Below are 24,922 nucleotides of genomic sequence, written 5' to 3'. Positions count from 1 at the left end.
TCAGCCTTACCGTTATATTTTAATCATTTGAAAGGTTGTTTAAAAAAATGAGTCCTTATATTCTTTCACAGCAGCAATAGAAAGCAAACGTTTGAAGTGAGTCTTTCTCTCGCAAACTGATTTTACACTCTTTGGTTGTTTTATAAAAATGTTTTTGTTCATAGTTTGTCCACTGAAAAACATTTTTATATTTTGTCCACTGAAAAACATTCTACTAACAGGACTGATAAGACTGACATGAGATGTAGGTAATTTTCGTTTTTCCAATTATTACGACTAAAACCAATTGCACAAAATGCTACAAACTTTACTGTTTCATTTTAAAGATTTTTAAGACAACTTGTTCCACTAACAAGATGTGACGCAATTACTAAGAAATGAAAAGCAAACTGGTACTGATTAGTGTGACATCTTTAACGAGAAGATCTGTTATCGTTATTTTCTTTATTTTTGTTGTTAAACAGTTATTATTACAGATTTCCACCCTAAAAGCCACTTAAGCCTATAATGCACAGGTGGAAACTCAAAATTCTTCTCCACTCCACTCCATGAACTTGTGTTCATCCTACTAAGCATTTAGAAATTACATTTACACAATCGACCCTTGAACACAAGTTCAGAAATGTTGCCAGTATTCCTGTGTCAATACTCCACATCTTACATAAAGAGTCTACCTAGTCCCAATTGTAATCAGTATACTATCAGTGCTAGTTTACTGTCATCTGTGAATATGCTTTCATCAATATTCAGTAAATACTGTGGGGCAGATTTATGAGGCCCGTTGCGCCATCGGAACGTCACTTTTTGTGACGTTCCGTGGCGCAGAAGCCTGCGTGATATTTATCAAGCAGCACTGAGCCACTTTTTTTGGCTTAATGCTGCCTCATAAATATCAGTCCCTTTAACTCAGTGTTCTGCGTTAAAGGGGCGTGCAAAGGGTGTTGCTGGGGGCGTTCCCAGCAACACCCATGGCCTTTTGACACTGCCCCAGATTTACGAGAAATCGTAAATCTGAGGCAGCGCCAAAAGCTTCCGCCTCCCCATGGGAGGCGTAAGGGAGGCGCAACGGGGAGAAATATCTTTATTTCTCCTCGTTTTTCCTTTTTCTATGTGTGCTGCATTCTGCAGCACCCATACAAAGAGGAAAAACCTCTTGTGATTATTTTTGAACAGAAAGGTTTCCCTTCCTGTACAAAAATATTCATCTCCGCAACGCAGGCACCCTTGCACCATGGTGCAGAGGTGCCTGCGTTGGGGCAGGCAGCCCATTGTGCGCCGGCGCAGGGGAAAAGGACAGGAATGCGCCGCATTTTATAGATACGGCGCATCCCTGCCCTTTTCTTTTGCCGTAGGGAAGCGCAGCAGGAAGGCCTGCTGCGCTTCCCTACGGCAAAACCTCATAAATCTGCCCCTGTATTTCTTGCCCCTGAACCAAAGCTGCATTTGTTTTACATACTGACGCTGGAGTAGGGCGACAGCTTCATGTAATTGTAAAACAACAGACAGGTAAGAAATGTAGACAACAATGGTCCTCAAAACATAGGTGATGCAAAAATAAATATAGTTCCGAATCGATACTATATTCCGGAAGTCCAGCCGGACAACCGATTTAATTATAAACAATTGAAGGATGCATACATATAGGAACAAATGTACGTGGGACACAGTCCTGTGCCCAAGGTAGAACAAAACATTAACAAAACAAACAAGGCATTTCAGGCAAGACAAAGAGTTAAGCTTATTTTGAGATACAGTGTTATAAGCTTTTTTTTAAAAATAGCTGTTGCACTTTTTAACACATTGGAGTAACGTGCATGCTATTTTTAGAGGGGGTCGACGGCGTTTCGATCCTTTTTGTAGGGTGTCAGGATCATCATCAGGACTTAGATATGTACATGTCTGATTGTAAACGAAATTGCCTGTATGAGCGGGGAGACGGGGACCGTACACAGACGGCGACCACTACGGTGAGGGCTCCAAGGAGAATACTCGAGGAGAAACCGCGATCGGTTCAGCGATGGTGGAAGGTTCTGCTATTTTCACAATGGAAAACTCCCGTAATGTGGGAATGGATATTAACGATACTTCAATTGAAGGCGGCGTGGCAATGCACAGTGCTCCGCCAGGTCCTGGAGTTAGTAGAGAATCGTCACTCGATTAGCCCTAGTATCACAGCTACTTTCAATTTTTTCTGCTTTCGTCCATTATTTACAGGCAATAAAGCATTTTCTTCAGGAGCAACAGGCCGTCCAAAGGGGTGCATCTCCATCGCTATTAGTCAGTTTGCACTGTCCTTATTTTACTTACCTCACTGCACAAGTTAGTCCATAAAAGTTGGCACTATTAAGTGCCTGGCAGTTGGTGCTTGCTCCGTCCTAAGCACTTTCCTAGCTTATCCGTCATCATCTTCTGGCTGGCAATTGGTGCTTGCTCCATCCTAAGCACTTTCCTATCCAAGCACTCAACTTCCAAGGGCGCAAATTGTATGGTGACTTGGCAGGTGGGCCAGCTGATGGTACACGAGGCACTTTACCAATCAGGGCCAAAACACTTCTTTCCAGAGGTTGCTCTCGCCAAAATGGTGGTGCGCTTTTCACATTTGTCAAATTTATCCCATTGTTGTGGCCTTCACACCGCACTGCTGTCTGTATCACCAACAGTAGTTACACTGGTCCTTTCCAGTGAGGGTGCAAACCTTTCTCTCACAAGATTTTAGTCAGGACCCAAGCGCCCGCATTGGTGCTATGCGTCTCTCCTTCTACCAATAACATAAAATCTAATTTTAAAAAAAAACATTCTATTATGAGTTAAAACATTAAACTATTTAAAAATCTTCAAACTTACATTTTCCACTCCAGTGAGTGCAACAGTAGGGAAAGTGTTGGATAGCGGAGGGGTAAACATGACTATTCCCACTCCAGTGAGTGCAACAGTAGGGAAAGTGTTGGAGAGTGGTGGAAATTACTATTCCCACTCCAGTGAGAGTAACAGTAGGGAAAGTGTTGGATAGCTGAGGGGTAAAAATTATTATTCTCACTCCAGTGAGTGCAACAATAGAGAAAGTGTTGAATAGTTGAGGGGTAAAAATTACTATTCCCACTCCAGTGAGTGTAACAGTAGGGAAAGTCTTGGATAGCGGAGGGGTAAAAATTACTATTCCAACTCCAGTGAGTGCAACAGTAGGGAAAGTGTTGGATAGCCGAGGGGTAAAAATTACTATTCCCACTCCAGTGAGTGCAACAGTAGAGAAAGTGTTGGATAGTGGCAGGATAAAATGTACTATTCTCACTCCAATAATTGTAAAAGTAGGGAAAGTGTTGGATAGCGGAGGGGTAAAAATTACTATTCTCACTCCAGTCAGTTCAAAATTAAAAACAACAACATGTTAACAACAATACAAATATTTTTAAAACTAAATAAATAAAAAAAGATATAAATATGTTAAAAACTATAAAAAATATACTTAATTTAAAAAAAATTATATTGTTAAATACATATAACAAATACCTACAAATATTATAATAAATAAAATGTAAAATATTTCTGAAAAAATAAATATGTTGTATTAAAGATTATTTAGAAACAAAAACATTAAATATTACATAGATTTACTTTTTTATTTACTACCCTATAACACCACACAATTCACAACCCACATCTAGATTAAATGTACTTCCTCAACTAACATAATTAATTACCAAGTAAAGAAATATTATTAATAAAAAAACGAATTAAAACTAATAAAAATTATTTAACTTCCCACACTTTATGCTTATAATCCCCACAACCCACAGCTAAAATTAAACTGTAAAAAAATTAATTACACAATTAAAACTTATTTCAATTAAAAACTAACAGTATTTAACGACTAATTATAAAGTAAGGAAAATTAATTTACTCCTGACCCTGTACCCTTATAACAATAAAATCCACTCACAAAAAAATGAACAAATACCCTTATTAAATACAAATTAATTAATTAATATTAATGTTCAACTAATTTTTAATTAATTAAACAAATATTTCTTCCCACCCTTTACCCCTATAAACCCCACAACCCACACCTACAATTAATTACACAAAGTCCATATTTGATTTTCAGATAATTAAGCAATATTAATTAACAACTAATTATTAATTAATTAAACATACATTACTTCCCACCCTTTACCCCATAAACCCCACAGGCCACACCTTAAAGTAATCACACAATTACAATAATTAATTATCAATTAATTAGTTAATATAAATTAACAACTAATTATTAATTAAACATAAAGTACTTCCCACCCTTTATCCCTATAAACCCCACAACCCGTGCCTACAATTAGTTACACAATTTCCGTAGTTAATTTTCTATCAATTAGTTGATATTAATTAAGAACTAATTATTAATTAATTAAAAATAAATTACACCCCACGCTTTACCCCATAAACCCCACAACCCACACCTAAAAAAATCACACAATTACCATAGTTAATTAGTTAATATAAATTAACAACAAATTATTTATTAAATAAACGTAAATTACTTCCAAACCCTTCACCCCTATAAACCCCACAACACACACCTAAAAAGAATTACACAATTACCATAATTAATCATCAATAAATTAATTAATATTAATTAATAACCAATTAATAATTAATTACAAATAAATTACTTCCCAAAATTAACGCTATAAAATCTAAATTAAATAAATAAAAAAGTAATTAATTTATTATAATAAATTACTTCCCACCGTATTCCCCTAGACACCCACAACCCTCTACGGAACAAAAAAATACAAAATTTTAATAACATTAAATTCATAACTACTAAAAACTTAACACATATATATAAAAAAAAAACAATACTTATACCAAAAGACATACATAACATACATCTCAAATATAAGCTAGAATACATAACACTAATTAAAAAATCGAGATTTTAAACATTTATATTAATGAAAACAATATTAATGACTTCTATATTTAAAAAAATGATATTTCTTACCTTAAATTAGATGTTCTTGAAAACAATATTCTTGCTGTCGATATTTCTGAATCACGACATTTACAACTCAATATTTGTGTATGTCGACATTTCCAACTCAATATTCTGTCCCAGCACCCTCTTCAGATAGTTCACAAACACTAATTAATTTGTGATTAGTTTCATTCTATCTTACATGTTTCTACCACTGTTTTTTTTTTGTGATCGCATATGCTGCCAAGATAGTTCCATCTGGGTTCTTGAGGCAAAAGCCATTCACAAAAAGGGCGCCATCTACAAGTGTTAGTGGCGTAGCAACCAAATCCACCCGACCCTGTGTTCCTGTTGCAGTGACAATCACATAATTGGGCTGTCCTTCTTCCTGCTCCAAAGGCAGAGCCGTCAGGGTGGCTGGATTAAGGATGGTACACTGTATTAAAGCAACATTTGCCGCCATCAGTGTAAATTCATAATGAGTTAATCTGGCATTGGTCAAATGCAGAAGCGGTCCGTGGAGGGAGTTCCCTGGGGCGGAAAGGCGGGGCAGGGGTGTGGGGGCAGGGTGGGGGGCACTAAACACCGGAACATGCATAATTGGAGGTAAGTAAACAATTTCCACCCCACGGAACTCCCTCCACGGACCGCTGCTGGTCAAATGTCACATGTTGTTTTGTTCAATAAGATGTCCACAGAATAAGGTACGTATACAGTAACCTCATGACCAAGAATAATTGAATCTGCCCGTTTTAGCACAACAGCCACTTTGTTTTTGTTTTTAAGGCAGTTTGGTGGTCCTTTTACTACCCTTGTCCAATGTTGAGGAAAAATATGCACATTGTCTATTCTTCTCTACGTTTTTCTGTGTTAATACAGCCAAAGCATAACCATCTTTTTAGTGCACAAAAAAGCAAAATGTTAAATATAATCTAGCATACACAAAACTGGTGAATTGCAAAGCGCTATTTTTAATTTCTTGATGTTTTGGATTTCAGGGCACTGGGTCACTGATACAATTGTGCATTAAAGACAACAACGTTTACGCTTTCAGGGAAAAATTTGGTATCCATTGTCTGTCAAATGAGACCAAGCTTAAAGATGCGCATACATCTTCCTGAGTTTATAGTTGAAGCATGTTTTGTACAGCTTTTTTTTCGATCCGGTCATCCCATTTTCGACAGGAGGTTATCTAAATAGGTAACCTCCTGTTGACAATATTGCAATTTCGATAGCAAAACTTTGTGTCCATGTGAAGATAAAAACGATAATAATGTACGATAAGTAACAGCATTGTTTCAGTCGGCAATTTATATGCATTCATTTGTTTTTTTTAAAGCCTCACTGTAAATATTTGCACTTTCTATGTGGGGTGCTCTACAAAATACATAGCGCTTACTTGAAAACTAAAGCCGAAGAGGTATTATTACAAACATATTTCCAGCCATTGTGCATATTATTTTTTTCTCTAATAAATACAGCATTACTTTTTCCAGACTATGTTCTTCATCCTTGGATATTTTATATTGTGGTATTCTACACAATATGGCATTTTGTTTAACTCTAACGTTCACAGGCTCTTTTGCATACAACCAGTGTCATTTGGACCTCACGCCCATTCTTTAGGATCAATATTTAACAATTCTGGTGGCATATCTTGTTGTCCTTTAACCATAAAACGTTTGCCAAATGCATCCTTTCTGCAATGTAAATAAACACCCAATGGAGTAGAGTATATTGTTGCATACATCATTTGTAATATTTTTAATCCCAACAAATTAAAGGAACATTTATCAGTTAACACAAAGGACATCTGTACTGTAATAGGGCCAATGCTCAAATCAAGGGGCATAGATATGGGACTTGTAACAGTATAAGAATAACCCACCAACCTATTATTTTTCCCAAGAGAGGAACGTGGGGGAGCAATCGGTGGACCATAGAGGTGTTTGTGGCACCCGTATCTAATACAAATCGTTCTTCCTTTCCTGCAACTGTTATGTTATCATACAGTCCAGAAGAATCTACAGGTATAGTTACTCTCTCCTCTTTCTCTCTTGGGCACCTTCATGCATTCTATTCATGGACATTTCTGTCCTCTGAGTAGTCCTGTGTGCAATATACCTTAGTGTTTCTGTCAAAGTAGCTTTTGTCCTGTGCCTGTCCTGCACCCTCACTATTAAATCGTCCTCTTTCTCGACCTCTTCTTCTTTCTCTGTTTCTTGCCTCTTGTCCTCCTACATTCTGTCCTTGTAAAGACAGACTCTCACTCTTCCATTGACCTTCCTGTAAACAATAGGCATATGTATTGTAACCTAATCCTGTTCTCTGTTGCGCCAGAGGTGAAGCAGCTCGGCCAACCCCTCTTTCACGTACCCCATCCTTCTGATAACTTCTTCTGTTTAACGAACTTCCCCTATGAGGAAAAACTTGTTGCTTTAAACAGGTTCTTTTCAAATCTCTCATCTTTTGATTATTTACTCTTTTCTGCATTTCTTTTGTTTTCATAATATCCTGCCATTGTCAGTAAGTGAATTGGTGTCTAAGTAGTCAGCGTATTTTCACATATGTCTGTATTGCGTCTCTCAATTCTGGATTTAGTTTATTAATAAGTTGAGTGGTAAAAATGTGTAAGTCTGCTATCGTCGTCATATCTTGTCCACGGTGCAATTTAAATATTTCATCCATCTTACTATTTACAAGTAGTCACTTTATTCCAGTCTACCTTCTCCCTGGGCCTTATTTGTTGTAGTTTTTGTATTAGTTTCTAGACTAGCCTTTTGGTAAATACTTTTCCCCTGTTTTCTCCCTTCTCTTTTCTATCTTTCATGGTAAAGAGACAATAAAAGAAAAGTATGTCCAAAGTTCATAAACCTCAATCATTGTTGTTCAAACTTTTTTTCCAAATACTCACACAAATACAGCAGTTTTACTAAACCAAAAGTTCCACTTATGGAGAACTCCAAATACCAAAGGTACCATTTGTCGGGAACTCCAAATCCTTATTTATTCCAAAATCTGTTGTATAAAAGCAACAGCATTTCAGTATACTTATTCCAAAATCTGTTGTATAAGTTCACAGCAACTCCCTTTTTAACCATCAAGTTTGTTATCTGAAGTTGTACAACAGCCCCAATGTTTAGAAATGCATTTCTAAACCAACAATATCCTCAGTTCCTATTTCTGGCACAAGCCACTATTATCAATATACCAAATACCAAATATATGACAACAATCAATATTTATTACAACAATATCACCAATATCTCAATCCTTGCCCAACGTCCGACCACCAGTCTTCAGACAAAATGTCTGCTCCCAAAAGATCAGTTCAGGGACCTCTGCCGGGGAGATCCTGTTGTCGGGAGGTTCAGTTCGAGACTTCAGATAGCAGCTGCTTAGAAACTCTGTCTCATCTGTGCAGGGGCCAGGCAAACCTCCTCGACCACTGTCCTTAGCCTGTTGGATGTCCCACGGAGAGGTCACTTTGTGGTCGCCAGTTGTGGAAACACAAAATTCTTCTCCACTCACATAAAGAAGATCAGCAGTTGGAGGTAACTGAAAATCTGCCAATATTTATTATCACTATAGTGGGCACACACGGACAACCCTCAGCACAATCAATGGCCATGAGAGTGCAGGTGAACGACTATCAGAAGTCTTACAAGCTTTTTATACATTTCTTACACAATAGGTGCCTATGACAGTTGCAAAAAACATTAATCTCGTTGACATCTGTGGTTACAAAGTAAGCTCAGGAAATATATTCAGCGCATTGATTCTCAAAAGTTAGGCTAGGCCAGGTGCAAAGTAAAAAAATGTTTTTTGCTCGGAAACCCCTGCCCAACAGCCGAAGCTTTGTACAATTTGTGGTTATATCTTATACCCAGTTCTTGTAACATTTCCCTCAAGCGAGAAACATAGGTAACAGAAGCCAATTACTAGTTAAAACAAAATATGTAGAATATGTAACAGTACCAGGTGGGCGAAGACACACAAAAAATAAACTTTGTTTTTGTAACAATGTCAGATTACAAAAAAAGAGACGCCAGAGCCCATGATACAAAATGTTAGCTAAGAACAAAATAAAAGAGCTTGTGTTCATCCTGGTGAGCATTTAGAAATTACATTTTTCACACACAATTTTTAATAACAGTATAGAACAGAAGTTCGCGAAACTGGAACATAGAAATAAAGAAGACCATTATTGGAAAACAGTGCCACCGATGTCGCAGTGACGTATAAGGGTGGAATGACACAATAAATGGTTCATCAGTGGGAATTCACGGCATTTGGTATCCAAACCCATAGGGTTGGCTTTAATTTACAATTTTATATAGGCTGGAAAGGGAATACTTTATTTATGCTGAACAGTTTGATGGAAATTTTTCACAAAGGCCAGCTATTTGGATGGTGAGTCCATTTAACACTGAGCATGAACCACACTATCATATTTTATAATTACTGTGTTTGTCTTGTTAGTATTGCTTTGAAAATCCATGATTTATAGGGGCGATATCATCTCCAAGAATTATGATACATGGAAAAATTACAAAAGATCATATATGAAAAATAAAAAATGTAGGTAGCATATTATAGATTTCAAAAATGAAACCTACCATATATTTTAAGAATACTTAAAGTCACCAAGGATTTATTTGACTATTAAGAAGGATGAGGCTAAAGGGCGAGTTCATTTATGAGGTCCTGGGACTTCGATGGCTGATTTAGTCTGTATGAGAGATTGCAATATCACTCTCTGCCACTTCCACGCACCCCTTTACCACAACACTCAAATACATTTTTGGTCTTTTGGTCCTTCTTAAATACATAATAGATAATGTATTTTGTTTCTTATATTTAAATGAAGACTCTTTGTACATTGCAAACCAAAAATAATATTTGTGGCTGACTAGCATCTACAATTGAAGATGGTTTGCTATGCAAATGTAAATAATGATATATTCATTTATAAGTACCAATTAGATTTCTAAAAAAATCAGCACTTTTATTGTAGCTTTAAACACATTATTATCCACGGTATCTAAAATACTTCCACATTTTGTAAATAATTCTGTTCATTGATTAAAGAAAGTTGTGCCCACTTTGAAAAAAGCAGGAGTTCTGTAACATATTAATGTCCTCATTTAAAAGAAATGAGAATAGATAAAAAAAATACATTCACTGTTAAAAATGATCCTCTATATTTGTTAATGATGGCTGAGGACTTCTACGAATTATACTTCACACAATTTGTTTTAATCAAAGGCCCTAGTTCAATTTTTTATTTATCTTTTAGAAAAAAATGCATTCTTTTTCACGACAATCTGGAGCATTTTTACACAATACTGAATACCTTTTAAAATAACGTTTCATAATTTTAAAGGAATGCTGCAAACATTTCAAAACTGCACTGCACATTTATTTAAATAATTATACACACTTTTTAAAATTCAATAAAAAATAATGCTGTATAGAAATATGAATATTTCCTTGTACACTTTTTTAAAGATGTGTGTGTAGTTTTGAACTCTATTTTCCATGCATATTTTAAATGCTAGTTTTCAAATATTTCTACAAATTAAAAAAAATCTACATTGGTTTTCAAATCAAGTTTAAATCTTTTTACAAATAATACTTTATTTTTGATTTTTTTCCAACAAACTCTCAAGTTTTAACAATAATCCTGTTAATCAAAACAAAATGAATTGAACTGCAATTACACACTTTTTCAAATATGTCTTCTCATTTTCAAACTATAATTATGTATGCTTAAAAAAAAGAATTCAGCACATTTTCTAACTGAATTCTGAACATTTTCAAAAAAATCTTCACACTTTTAGACAAACATTGGCAAAACTAATAGATCTGACTTTTTATTAGAGGAAGTGTTAAGTAATAATTGGTTGACTTTGCATGTGTTTTCCCTAGCCGCCCTACAATAAAAATGCTATACTGAAGCAATATCTTTGCAGAAACAACGTGGATGCTCGGAAGTGGCCCTTATGACAAACAGACTCTGTTAGAAGAGTCAGAATATTAAGTCTATGGTTTAAGTAAACTCTTACTTACCTTTTAAGTAAGAGCAGAATATTGCACACAAGAAATTTATGAGAAAGGGCCAGTAGCCTTGTTGAATCTTTTTGAAAGTCTAAGGCCCTCATTACAAGAGGCTAATTAATTCCAATATGCGTGGTAACTTCGGTTACCAGGCCAATATGAATTATAAGATGTGGTGTTTTACATAGTGTTTTGGACTGCTGAGATCTTCGTGTGAAGCACAGGGGAAAACATGCAGACACATGTGTGGAGAAGCCAATTCCCACATGTTATCGCCCAAAAACTTGTAATCCCTGTTATTGCCTCACTCCTGTATTTACTGGGTGTTAGACCTGTCAGCGTTATGGTGGTCTTCCCCCAATCATTTTGCTTGCTTGCCTCCAATATTGCTGATCTTGTTTTTGTTGGCTTTAGGAATCCGGGCATTTTACCACTGCTAACCAGTGCTAAAGTGTATGTGCTCTCTCCCTAAAGATGGTTTGATTGACGTATCCACATTTAAGATATTTAATTTACCTAGTCAGTAGTAAAGTACACTATATGTGCTCAGGGCTTGTAAATTAAATGCTACTAATGGGCCTGCACCACTGATAGTGACACCCACTTAAGAAGCACTTTAAAACGTGCCTTAGATCTGCCACTGCAGAGCCTGTGTGTGCACTTTACACAGCCAAGTTGAATTGCCATTTAAAACCCCTTGCCAAGCCTCACACTCCCCTTTTATCGCACATAGTCACCTCTAAGGTAGGCCCTAGGTAGCCCATAGGGTGGAGTGCTGTGTAATTAAAAGGTAGGACATGTACTTTTAAGTTTTACATGTCCTGGTAGTGAAAAAAGTCCCAAAAGAGCTTTTCACTACTGTGAGACCTACCCCTCCCATAGGTTAACATTGAGGATTCCTTCTTACATTTAATAAGCTGTAATTCCCAGTTGGAATGAGGTAGATCGGTCATGTTTAGTATCTATGAAATTGTAGTGATAAATCCTCTTTAATGGTAAAGTCAAACTTATTATTACAATTATAAAAATGGTACTTATAGAAAGATGGCATTTTTCTGCTCTTAGCCCTGTTTGCCTGCAGCCTGTCTTCAATACACATCTGGGGTTGATAACAGCTGGGCTTTGTGCATTCCTTCTAGACAGCCACACACAAAGGGAGCTAAGGTGTGACTTGATGGGACATCCACATCCTGATGGGCCATCCTGTGCAGGATGGGGGGGTTCACACTTACTTCTGAATAGGCTGTGTCCTGTCCCACACAAAGGGATAATACTTGGAACGACTGCACCGCGAGGGAGACTTTTATACTACAGGGGCATATCATAGCCCTAGTTTCTGTGACTACTAAAACTATAAAACAACCAGTGGATTTATACAAAAAATACGTGACTCAGTCTTCTGTTCTGACAAAGAGTATATAATATATTTAGGGACAGACGATTCCCCAATACAAGACTTGGACATTTCTATACAACTTTTTGGTCGCCTTCTTTATCAATGATCGTAGCCTTGAAAAAGTTTCTATGAAACAAAACACGTGTCGGCTGCCGGTTCAACGCTTAAAAGGAGGATTGTTACACCAAGCTGTCTACTCCTGGATTATAATGTCACTGCTTTTTAAATTTGTGATTCAAGACTCTGGAATATATTCATATTAAATTGATACGGCAAAAACTAAATTTATGTCCTGTGGTGAAGTCTGGAGCCAGAGCATGAATGGAGGATCTCTGTGCATTTCAGAGCCCTTGTTCGAGCCTCCCCCACTTCAAAGGCACCACTAGGTATAAGTACTGGACTTATGACCCTACCACTTCAGTACACTTCTGTAGCTGTAGATACCCTGCCAAGTAGAAGGATGGCTATGCTGCTGTAGGACTGCCACTCTGCTGGACTGCTGCTCTGGAAATACTGCTTTCTTATTGTGCTAACCTGCTGCCCTTCTTGCCTGGATGAGAAGGACTGGACCCACAGCACCCGAACCCAAAACCAGAGTGACCCTGTCGCAGGAAGGAAGCGTGCCACACGAGAGTTGCGTGAAGGAATACTATTTATTACTGAATTAGTCCCATATGCAAAGTTTAAGGTTCATAGGGCAGGGAAGCAAAACAAAACGAAGGGACGACTCCCACGAGGTCCGTTCGCGGATACGTTGTCCCCCAGGGTGCTGCTCCTTGGGGCCTTTATTCTTCAGGGCGTAGGTCAGGGCAGCCGGGTCAACGTGGGAGGATATATGTGAAATAAAAGAAGAAAAACGGCACGTTTTAGGGTTACAGTGCTCTTTGATCGTCTTCAGTAGGAGAGGGTGTGAGGGCAGCAATACCAGGGTCTCTCAGGGCGTTGTGAGGAGGGAAACTACCACCAAGGTCGCGCAGAGAAGTAGGGGCTGAAGTATATTCACCAACCAGCACGCGCTCACTCTAGCGGAGCCCCTACCCTCACGGACCCACCACCCGTCTCCTGGTTCCCCCGCAAGCGCTTACTCACCTGGTCAAGCCACGTCCCTCCGGGAACGCGGCTGGGCGGATCACAGGAACTTTGGCCTCCAGGCTCCCCGTCACCAGGAACTGCGGACGTCTTCGAGAACTCCGGCTCGCTTTCTCTCTCTCGCTCGGCTGTCACGGCGTCTTCCTCCTTCCGTGTCTCTCGCTCTCCGGGATAGGCTGCCAAGTCTTTATCCCATAGTGCCGTTGTGTGGCTCCGCCCCCAGAGGCTGGATGTGGGAGCTTCCGTGTCCGTGTTAAAGGGCCAGGCATATGAAGCGGTAGAGGGTGAGGATCCGGCCTGGGTAGGCTCCGTGTCCGGTGGCTGTAAAGGGAAGAAAGGGGCGGTTTCATCAGGTAAGCTCGGAGCTGGGCTCGCACAGTCAAGGCTCCGGCAGACCCCAAGGGATTGCTTGCTTGCTTCCTGATTGAAGGGACATAACATACTTCCAACTCACCTGCCTCAACATTGGGACTCTGCTATCTTTGATCTGCCCTGCCAAGTGGTGCCAGTCCAGTCTTGGGCCCTTGGAAGTGGGTTTAAAATGATGCTCTAGCAGACTCCATGCAGCGCCATTGACGCAAAGGACTCGGAACAAACGCATTGTCACCATTGTTAGGATTGACTCCATTGCATCACTGACTGTGTTGCTCAGCGCCACCATTACTGACGCATCTCTGACTTTGCGCGGCTCAGAACTGATGCATCACCTTCACTCTACAGATCGATGACAACACATTGTATCTTGTTTTCGACTATGACGCGTTGCCTTCTCTGCATCCCACATCTCGTCTTTGGTGATAAAGCAACCAAGGTACTTTTCATCAGGCCAAAGCTGGTCCCTGTATCCGACTCGCCCTCCATCGTGGTCAGCCTGAACTTTTGGATTTGTCCCAGTCTAGTACGACCAGATAGCCCCACTTGGCTCTTTATGTTTATAAGCACTATATTTCAGTTTATGCTTTAAAAATTCATAATTTCGGTTCTACTTATTGAATTTTTGTTACTTTGGTCTTATTTTATTCATTAAATTAAGCTCTGTTTTTCTAACCTGGTGTGGTCTCTTTTTGAGTGGTGTTTTCACTGTTTTATTGTTTTAGGTGTGCTGCATAATTACTCTACACATTGCCTCTTAAATTAAGCCTGATTGCTCTGTGGCAAGCTACCAGGGGATGAGCACAGGTTAAGTTATGGTGTGTGTGTGACTTACCCCGACTAGGATTGTGGTTTCTGCTTGGACAGGGTGCATACCTCTGCCAACCAGAAACTCAATTTCTAACAATGGGACCCCTTGTAACAGTAATTCCAGGGTTGGGGACATAACAGGAATTATTCTGGGCCATTCGTAACGAAGGCCTAAGCATGCACACATCTTCTCCTTTTGAACAAAAAAAGGCCAACAACCTGTCATTACCAAAGCAGAGTAAAAGAAATAAAACCAAAAATCTAATATGAATACAAATGTGATAATGTATCCATTCAATAAACACTATGGCTTTGATGGGCAGTCCATCCCTGAAATGGAAAACCATGAAAAACACATGAAAATCAGTGGCAAAGAGGGAATGACCCAAAGCCCACTCTCTCTGCATATCTTCTTATTGTTCTTGTTATAGGAATTGATGATGCACGTTCTTATAGGCAGCTAAAGTGGTCTTGAGCCACGCCTAAAAATATGCATACTTTTAAAATACTCCACACTGTAAATATATGCACGCCTTGCAAAAAGCAATGTATAAAAACATTTTCAATACAATGCTGCCTTTAAAAAAAGAAGGCGGATCTATTTTAGGTAAGGAGTTCTATTTTTAAACAATTCTGTATAATTTTGTTCATAGAATTCAGCTGGTTATAAAAAAAAATCATGTCCAATTTTGATAGCTGTTCTACACATGCAACATATGCTCAATTCTGATTCGAAATGTTGAGTAATTCAATTCAAGATTAAATTAAACTGTTATCAAATGTCTCCGGGACATGTAATGATTTTAAAGAAAACTCAGCTGGAAACTAATGACTCAAGTAGAATTTTCTACAGGGCCACTGTGATTCTGCATAAAGTAAAAATATTCCATAAGACAACAATTCTATGAAAATGTAATCATAGACAGTTGTGGTATATTTCAGCAGGACTAATATGATGGCAACGTTGCAGCCTACTTAAGTATTCACATACAGACATAAGAATGTTCATAGAGGTGCTATTAAATGTATACTTAGGGGCCGATTCCGACCCGGGTCGGAAGGGCACCGAACGCGATCCGGCCGGAAAAACTACAAGCTGTATGCGTGTTTCCGGCCAACTCGTACAGCTGTACGAGCGAGCAAGTACAATGCGAGCTACATGAAATTCACCGACCGAGTCGTTTCCGGGTCCGAACCGCTCCGTACGTCTCGGTCATAAGGTAACCGTGGCGTGCAATGGATGGGATTCATGACCGAGCCAGTACGATGCACGCGTTGGACGGCCTGTGCGAGCCGGAGTGTCCAGCTCGCAAATTGTCCGAGTGGTTGCCTTTGGGGTCCGCGTCGGACACCCTGTCACCCGCAGCCCTACGACTCGGACACAGGGGGAGACCCATGGGTCTCCCCAACACAGGCATGTACGGTGCGGATGGCACTGATGCGTACCCACTGTAGGGGGCACACTTGTCCGCGACGTACCCATTCAGTCAACGGAAGCCCATGTACGCGTCGTACGACCGGCTCCCATTGACTTCTATGGGAGTCCGACTGAACCGAGTCCGGCAGCATACGGCCGCATCGTACTCGCTGGGTTGGACTGCAGGACTCCGGCTCGGTCGGAAAACACTCCGGATCTGGTTCGGTCGGAGTGCTTTCCGATCGGAATCGGCCCCTTAGATGTTTGTTGCACTTGAGCTGATATCACAGTTAAATTACTCTGCAATATGCACGTGGACATTTTAATATCTCGACTAAAGGAACATTTCATTCAATAAGACTTTCAAGTTTCATTTTAAGGAGAACTGATTGGCTCATTTAGTCATTCAAGGTTTTAGTGACATGATATCATTGCTGCATGCCACAAACCAAAATGCAGTGCGCTAAAAATATAGAAGATATTTTGCATCATTCCTCACTAGCATGAGGATTAAATAAGAGTGATCTATATACTCTCTCAATCTAAGGGGCTCATTATGATGGTGGGCGGACATGAGTCCGACCGCCATCGTTGTGGTGGTTAGGACCGCCCGCCAGTAATGAGGCGGTCTCACCACACATATTCCGATGCACCCATTGCGGACGGTGCTGCTGGATGCAGCACCGTTCGCAATGTCACAATGGCATGCACTGCATTTCCCTGCACTGCGTGGCAGGCACCACGCGGTGCCTGCCACGTAGTGCAGGGAAATGGTACCCCCCAGTGCAGCAACACCCCCCCAAACAATGGGGGACAGAAATGGGCCCCCAAACCCAATCCCCGCTGGCCTTTCCATGGCGGCATCGCTGCCATGAAAGGCCTTTTCCCCCCCCACATCCTAATTTGGTGGACAGTGCCTGCTAGGCACCACCACAATTTTAGGTGCCCTGCAGCGTCCGCCAGGCAATCGGTATGATTGCCTTTGGCAGTGAAGCGGTGGACAGACTTTGCATCCACCACGGTACCCACTGCCATCCTAATTGGGCAGTGGGTAAAACGCTTAGTGATGGTGGAAGGCCCGACACCGCCGGGCCGGCGTTGACGGGACTTCCGCCATCCTAATCAGCCCCTAAGTTAGGTGTCCCAGCTTCATATCTACCATACGTGATCTTTTTATTGAATTGGTATTTCTCCATATTGATGGCCAGTCCTTTTAAAGGTGTTTATTGCTTTGTGGACACCGGATTGTGAATATTCTTTAATTTTACAGCAAGAAGTACACAGGCCTATGGATTATTGTACAAATCATTTGGAACACTCCTTATTGTTCATGCATACACATCATAAAAAATACTAATTGATAAAACATTACAAAATGAACACATAACAAAAATTCACAAACCTGTATATATTACAATTAATTCATTTACATAATTAATAATCTATTTTAAAAAATTAAATATTAAAAAATAAAATTGTAACGAACAATTACATTGTAATGAACAATTTATTAAATATTATAACATGCACATTTACATTTATACACTTCCTAACCTACACCTCTACAAATCCAACATCCCTCAAACAAATAAAAAAAACTTCAAATGAAATAAAATATTATCCTTTAAATATATTTCCAACCAAATACAGAATAAAGTAACTGTACTAAAAGAATTACAAAGGATTAACTACAAAATATTAATTTAGAACACTCAAACTAATAAAACAAACTGAAGAAACAACATTCTTACCTGTAGTTTTTGTCTGATGACATTCTGGACATCACAATATTTTTGGAATAATATTAAAGAGCAACAATATATTTAAACTATTTTAGGGTCAAACAATGTCCTTTTCAGACTGAAGTTCAATCAACATTTAAGTTTGCGTAGACAAGGGTAGACATCAATGCGAAATAAAGAAAGCGACCAGGTGCATTGCAGGGCCACAATGCGCTGAAAAATGTCTATTAGATGCGGATTTCTACACCCTGAAATAGACATTTAGAGGAAGGGTGCGTGATGGTTGATAGATGGTCAAATATACCCAAAAAAATACGCAACAGGATACTTTTGTTTGAGGTATGGCCTGAGTAGAAGATGGTAACACATCCAAAAAATGTGTCCCTGTCTAAAACACATTAGGATCCTGGGCAATATGTCATAGACTGTGGGATTTTACTTAGGATGGCTTAATTCATCCTTATGATAAACACCGCTAAGGTGTATCTAAAGGTTCCTAGCCAGGAATTTAATAGTATGCATCTGAGGAAGACACTTGGGACCTCAGTACCAGGTCTCCATCATCTCCTCAGTACCTCTGCCCCATGGAGTTACCAGCACCGAGGGGTAGAGTTACTGGAGATTGCAAGTGGGGCCTTTCAGTCCGCTTAGATATGCAGAGTTAGTGAATAAATCTGTAATTGTGCATTTTATTCTACTGAAAATTTCTCATTGTCGCTAAGATTGTCTACCCGATATTTCACCTGATTCTTTTTCACCTCCAGGAGCAAAACACCTCAGATCAGAGGCAAATCTGCAGAGCTTCTCATTTTGGTGCGGCTGGTAACATCAGTTACAGGCCCATCAGAATTAAATGGCAATTTCCAGTCATATCCTTGAGACCAGATTACGAGTTGGTCACAATTTGGGCCAGAATCACTACCTATAACTATCATTATCTTCCCTACTGGAATTCCGATTCAACTTGTCATCCAGCCCTTTTATCCTGTTTTAAAACTGGCATATTTTGATTTCCCATTTCAATGCTGCCAAATCATACATTATCTTCCATGAATTACGGTGTCCTTTTCCGATTATGGAAATTCAGAAAAGTTTGGACATTTCTGAACTGTGTTTCTGTGATTTAACCAGAGTTTATCATAGGGATTCTGTTCTATAAAATATGGCCAATCTTCACATTTCTCATCCAGAACTTTAGAACACTGTAGAAAAGAACTTCTGAACATTTTCCAAGCTAGGCAGATCACCTCTCTAGTGATCTTTAAGGGTAGTTAATAAGTTGGCCCATTTCGCATCCTCTGGTAGCACTTAGATTTTCCAATACATAAAAACATGTAATCCATAACCTCTCAAGTCAAGTCAAGTTTATTCAAATGTTCAGTCTTTTAAAACCATTACACCGTATAATTTCATTTACATTACCTAAAGCATCCTATGTGCAAAAAAACATTAATTAAAAGAATAAAAAATGTTATACATTGTTCTACACTTCATAAAATCAAGACCCGATTATATTGTCCATAAAGTCTCACCGTCCTCATCTTAAAAACCATAATCATCCTAAAACTGTATATTAAATTATTTGATTTTCTTCTGCAATTCTTCCTAATTCCTTTAGGTACAAATTTATGAATTTAACCCCCTTGCAGACTAGCAGAATCGAAGACCCACCCAACCAGGTGGTTACAGCTTCTCTGCATGTTCTTATGTTCATATTAATGAATATTTCTTCCAAAGGTATCTTTCTTTCCTTTAATAACTTAGGACATGCACAGAGTATATGTGATAGGGATTCATGTTTGTAGTTGCACAATCTGCAGTCTTGATTTTGGTGCAAGTCTTTCCAGGAGGGGATCAAATCCTTTGTTTCTCAAATAGTTCATGTCTGTTTGGCAGTAAGGGCGCAATCACATCATCGGGTATGACAAGGAAAAGTCATAGTTTTGCCAATACGTATGTAGCCATTTCGGGTATTATTTACAACCATCTGAAGAAGCCGGGATAATCTTTAGTATCTGGAATGAAAACACACTTGATCCTGTCTTTTTAAGCATATGCATAAAAAGTAATAGGAAGTGTGAAAAATGCTTATTTTAAAGTTTGGAATCATCCGTGGAAATATCCTTTAAAACTTGCTTGCTGGTTTCTTGTAAAAATAGCAGATTGTTGAATACTGCTCAATTAACAAGAATATCTTGTCCCTGGTCAAATTTGCACGCTCAAGTGAGCATGGATGCAACCGCATACAGGATGTATGGAATCTGTTGACTACCAGCACATCCTGCACATTTCTAAAATGTTGCCTATTGTTCCTTATCGTCCCCCATTGAAAGCTTGTGTAGATCTACATGTCATGATGGTGGTGAGTTTTTAAATTTTCAATTCTGTTGAAAGAAATTTTGACATTCGTGTAGTTGGTGTTAATTTGAATGAGTTTTTTTTATTTATTTACGAAATGCATGAGCCATGTAAGTGAAAGTCAGTGACATGCTCTTATACATTCTTTGCATAACGGAGCGCACATTTAAAAGCTGGACAAATAAATCTATAAGATATACTCATTCGGAGGCGTGTCGCTATCTTACTCTTCCATTGTGTTCCAACCTAAAATTTACATTAAAAGTTGTTTTTTAAAAGATCATCAACGCCGACCGAACTGTTAAGTACCGGCTGTAAATAATACAAACATCAAGAGATGGCCTATAGGAAAGACGCGCTTCTTTTTTCCTAAATAGTACCTAGAGATGTAATATTTAAATGCATGTGAAGCATGAGAAGCACGGCCCTACAGCTGTGTCTTATCGGCTTTTTTTTTTTTTTTGCAGTTTTATATAGCGTGAACTCGACCGATGGTATTGGAGCTTTACATGAGCACCAGCTACATTACACAAGGACACATACATTCTCTTTTGGTAGGCACGGAGACATTAAGTGATTTGACCAGAATCACAGGATGTTTGCCAGACTCGAACCTGGTTCAAAGTCGGCATCTCTGACCGTTACGCCACATCTTCTGACGTGCATTTTCAATGGTGTGCATGCGACCCAAGTGTATAATTATAAAAATAAAGGGGTGTTTATAGCGCTTACAAGTGTCTTTCTGGGGTATCTAGGAGCTGAATAGAGTTTGTAAATAGACAGACTATACATTGTATTGACCTCGGCAGGATGAAAGCCTGAGTAAGAGCTGTCACAACTCGGTTTAAAGTTACACCGAAATGTCTGCGGCAGGTGCATTAGCCTTATAGTTTTTTGACGTACTTAGTTCAACGTAAATAAATAAGCAGGCATTTGGGTCTCTGATAAAATGCTAATGATCGGAATAGTGTTAACGGTAATGGGTGTAGGAAATACGTTATCAATCTGGTGATAAAATAAGGAGGTCGAGCTGTGCTTACCTAAGACGATGCCCGCCAGAAGGAGCAAAGCCAGCGCGCCTCTTCTCACAGCCATGGTAGCTGAGTGTGTGATTTATGAGACTGGCTGAGGGGAATCCAACGAGGCACCGGGCACGAGCCAACGACGAGCGTAGTGCAGATACAATGACACACTGAGCTCGAGCGAATGATACCCTGTACCGAGAAACAACCACACCCTGGGCCGAGATACAACCACACAAAAGGGCTTGGTGCAACAACAACCTCAGCTGAAGTACAGCTACACACGGGGCTCGAGCCAACAAGACCCTGTGCCGGGATACAACCACACCCTGGGCTTAGTGCAACAATACCCTGTGCTGAGATACAACCACACACGGGGCTCGAACTAACAACTCCCTGATCCGAGATGCAACCCCCACCCTGGGCTTAGTGCAACAATACCCTGTGCCGAGATACAACCACACCCTGGACTTTGTGCAACAACTCCCAGAGCCGATATACAACAATCACACCCTGGGCTTGGTGCAACAACACCCAGTGCCGAGATACAACAACCACTCCCTGGGCTTGGTGCAACAACACCATCTGCTGAATTACAACCACACCTTTTGCTTGGTGCAACAAGACCCTCTGCTGAATTACAACCACACCCTTTGCTTGGTGCAACAACACCCTCTGCTGAATTACAACCACACCCTTTGCTTGGTGCAACAACACCCTCTGCTGAATTACAACCACTCCCTGGGCTTGGTGCAACAAGACCCTCTGCTGAATTACAACCACACCCTTTGCTTGGTGCAACAATACCCTCTGCTGAATTACAACCACCCCCTGGGCTTAGTGCAACAACCCCCTCTGCTGAATTACAACCACACCCTTTGCTTGGTGCAACAATACCCTCTGCTGAATTACAACCACACCCTGGGCTTGGTGCAACAATACCCTCTGCTGAATTACAACCACACCCTGGGCTTGGTGCAACAACACCCTCTGCTGAATTACAACCACACCCTTTGCTTGGTGCAACAACACCCTCTACTGAATTACAACCACACCCTGGGCTTGGTGCAACAACACCCTCTGCTGAATTACAACCACCGCCTGGGCTTGGTGCAACAACACCCTTTGCTGAAATACAGCCACACAGGGGGCTCGATCCAACAACACCCTCTGCTGAAAAACAACCACACACTGAGTTTGATCCAACAATGGACTGAGTTGACCCTTTCCAATGACCCACAAGGTGGATCCAACAACCCGCTGGGCTGGAATACAGCAGCACTCTAGCCTGGTTTCGACGATGCTGTGGGCGGGGAATCAACAACAGATACTGCACATTCAACAATACAGTTGGCCAGGAAGGAGTGACACACTTTGCAGGGTCAAACTGAGCTAACAAAGCTAATTCAGAGCCAGCAACACTAAACGGTAGATTAAAAGGCTCTTAGCTGGATGCAGAAAAACCCCTCCTTGGACAAGAACAAAACAGTGTGTTAGTGCAAATCAAAGATTCACTGGGCTGAGATCCAACATCACACTGGGGTGGAACAAACAATCCACTGGGCTGAATCCAGTGACAAACTGGCCTGAATGCAAAGATGCTTTGATTCAGATCCAAAGGCCCAACTGGCCAGACTCCAACCATGTGCACAGCCGAATCCAATGATGCACTGAGCGAGGTCTAATGACGTACTAGACCAGGTTGAAGACGCACTCAGCTGGATCCGGCAATTTTCTAGAGCATTTCTGTCAATGCATTGGGACAGCCTTCTAGTACGCACTCGCTAGATCCAATGTCATATTGAGCTGGATCTAACCGTGCACTGGACTGGATCCCACAACATACTATACTAGATCCAACAATCCAATGAAGCTCTGATTCAGATCTATGATCCACTAGGCCTGATCCAACAATGCAAAATGTGATACATCAAGAGGCCAAACTAAACTTAAGACCACGCCACGCCAAATCTAAGGAGGCACTGGACCTGATCAGACAACACACTGGATGCAATCCAGCGATCAAGCTGGTGAAATTCAGCAAAGTGGCAGGGGAGCACCAGTATCACCCTGGGGCAAATTCAGCAACACATCAGCGCAAGTCCAACAATGTACAGACCGAATGAAGCGAAGATCTAGGCCAGCTTCATTAAAGAGACCACAAGGCCAGATACAAGAAGGCAAAAGGCACACCTCAACAATGTGCTAGGGTGAGACCACATGAGGCGTAAGGTGTGCTAGACCAAACATGCTAAGATAAATCTCACCAGGGCACAACCAATGATATGGGCCACAGCCAATGACATGCAAGGACAGTCCTACCAAGAGACAGGCCAAATGCAATGACTTGCTAGGCAGAACTCCATGACTCTCATGGTCAGATCCGACAGTGTGACAGGCCAACTCCAAAGATAGGTCGTGACAAACTCAATGACCCTCTAGGCCGAAGGTCATCTTCCAACGACGTGCAAGGCCAAACCCAACGCTGCACGGAACCAGGCTCAACATTCACACTAGACACAGCGAACATGTGCCCCGGGGGCCTGTGTTTTCGTGCTGAGAGCTTCACAGCCTCCTCCCACCCCACAGCCTAGCAGCTCTCCCCGCCTCACCCTGCAGCCACAGGTGGTGTAACGCTTTTTCCGTGCATACACATGCGGTAAGCTCCCTCGGAGGGCGAGCTTGTGAACAGGAAGCGCTTCAAGCGCTACAAAGCGCTGGAGGTTTCTCCACTCTCCCCTCTGGCTTTTTGGGGACCTTGTTAGAAAAAATACAGGAAACGTCATTTCGAACCCCACGATATAGAGACATCGATATAATTATTCGCCATTTCACAGGTCCTTGTACTAACATAAGCAGAGCTATGTGCAAAGATTGATGGCAGATATTGACCCCTTGACCCGCCAATCTGGACATTTTAGTCAGCTTTTATAAATATGCTGGGACTCCTGGTTCCACGTTTGCCATTATTGATAAGGACAACACCGTTTTTGTTTTTTTCTGACTGTTTCACGTAAGTACGCATGGAGAACATCTTTTTTTAATCTATATTTATTTATAAAAATGAAAATATACAGAATTTGGATCTCTTTGAGTGTTCCTCTAGTGATTGCCAAGCCAATATCCGTGCCAATTAACTGCAAAGAGTTAAACACGGGATACGATTTTCTAGTGACGTTTAATGGCTGGAAATTTGCACCAGTGTTTCTACTACAATGCTAATGTATTCAGGTGAGTGTATTGTTCTATTGTGAGTGGCTAATTGGGACAACAAACCTGAAATTGAAATAAGAATATATGTAGACTACTTAAAGAAATATGCCACTTAAGATTTCATTTTTCACTAAACAAAAATAAATTTGGAACATTGCAAAATAAGTATGAACAAAATAAATATGTATACATACAGAGTGGAGTGGCGTAGAGTGGAAATGTGTAGAGTGGCGAAGAGTAGGTTGGCAAACAGTGGGATGCAGTATGCTGGTGTGGTGTAGAGTTGAGAGGGGTGGCTTGGCATAGAGTAGAGTATAGTAGGTGGCATAGAGCAGCATGGTGTAGAGGAGAGTGGCATGGAGTGGTGTTGAGTTGAGTGAAGTGTTGTAGAGTACAGAATCACACTTCCAAAAAATCTGAATAAAATGAAGGAAGTTTGGCAGAAATATTTTATTTCAAATCCAGTTCAGC

At 40.3% G+C, this 24,922-nt stretch overlaps 1 protein-coding gene across 4 annotated transcripts in view; it reads right to left on the bottom strand.

The window, feature by feature from the left end:
- Positions 1-23,843, bottom strand: part of CD3D (CD3 delta subunit of T-cell receptor complex) — a 44,808-nt gene extending 20,965 nt beyond the window's left edge. Inside the window, exon 1 of one of the 4 annotated variants that reach the window (XM_085647406.1) lies at positions 21,257-23,843. In XM_085647406.1, coding sequence (XP_085503532.1) covers positions 21,257-21,311 — 55 coding nt within the window. In that variant the 5' untranslated portion in view covers positions 21,312-23,843. Of the gene's footprint in view, positions 1-4,999; positions 5,175-21,247 lie in introns of those variants that run through there. The other 3 variants (XM_085647405.1, XM_085647404.1, XM_085647407.1) reach the window with 3 other exon arrangements.
- Between the last annotated feature and the right edge of the window lie 1,079 nt (positions 23,844-24,922).

Source organism: Triturus cristatus, chromosome 3_2 (genome assembly GCF_964204655.1).
Source record: "Triturus cristatus chromosome 3_2, aTriCri1.1, whole genome shotgun sequence".
NCBI classification, from domain to species: domain Eukaryota; kingdom Metazoa; phylum Chordata; class Amphibia; order Caudata; family Salamandridae; genus Triturus; species Triturus cristatus.
This window is presented reverse-complemented; position numbering and strand designations above follow the sequence as displayed.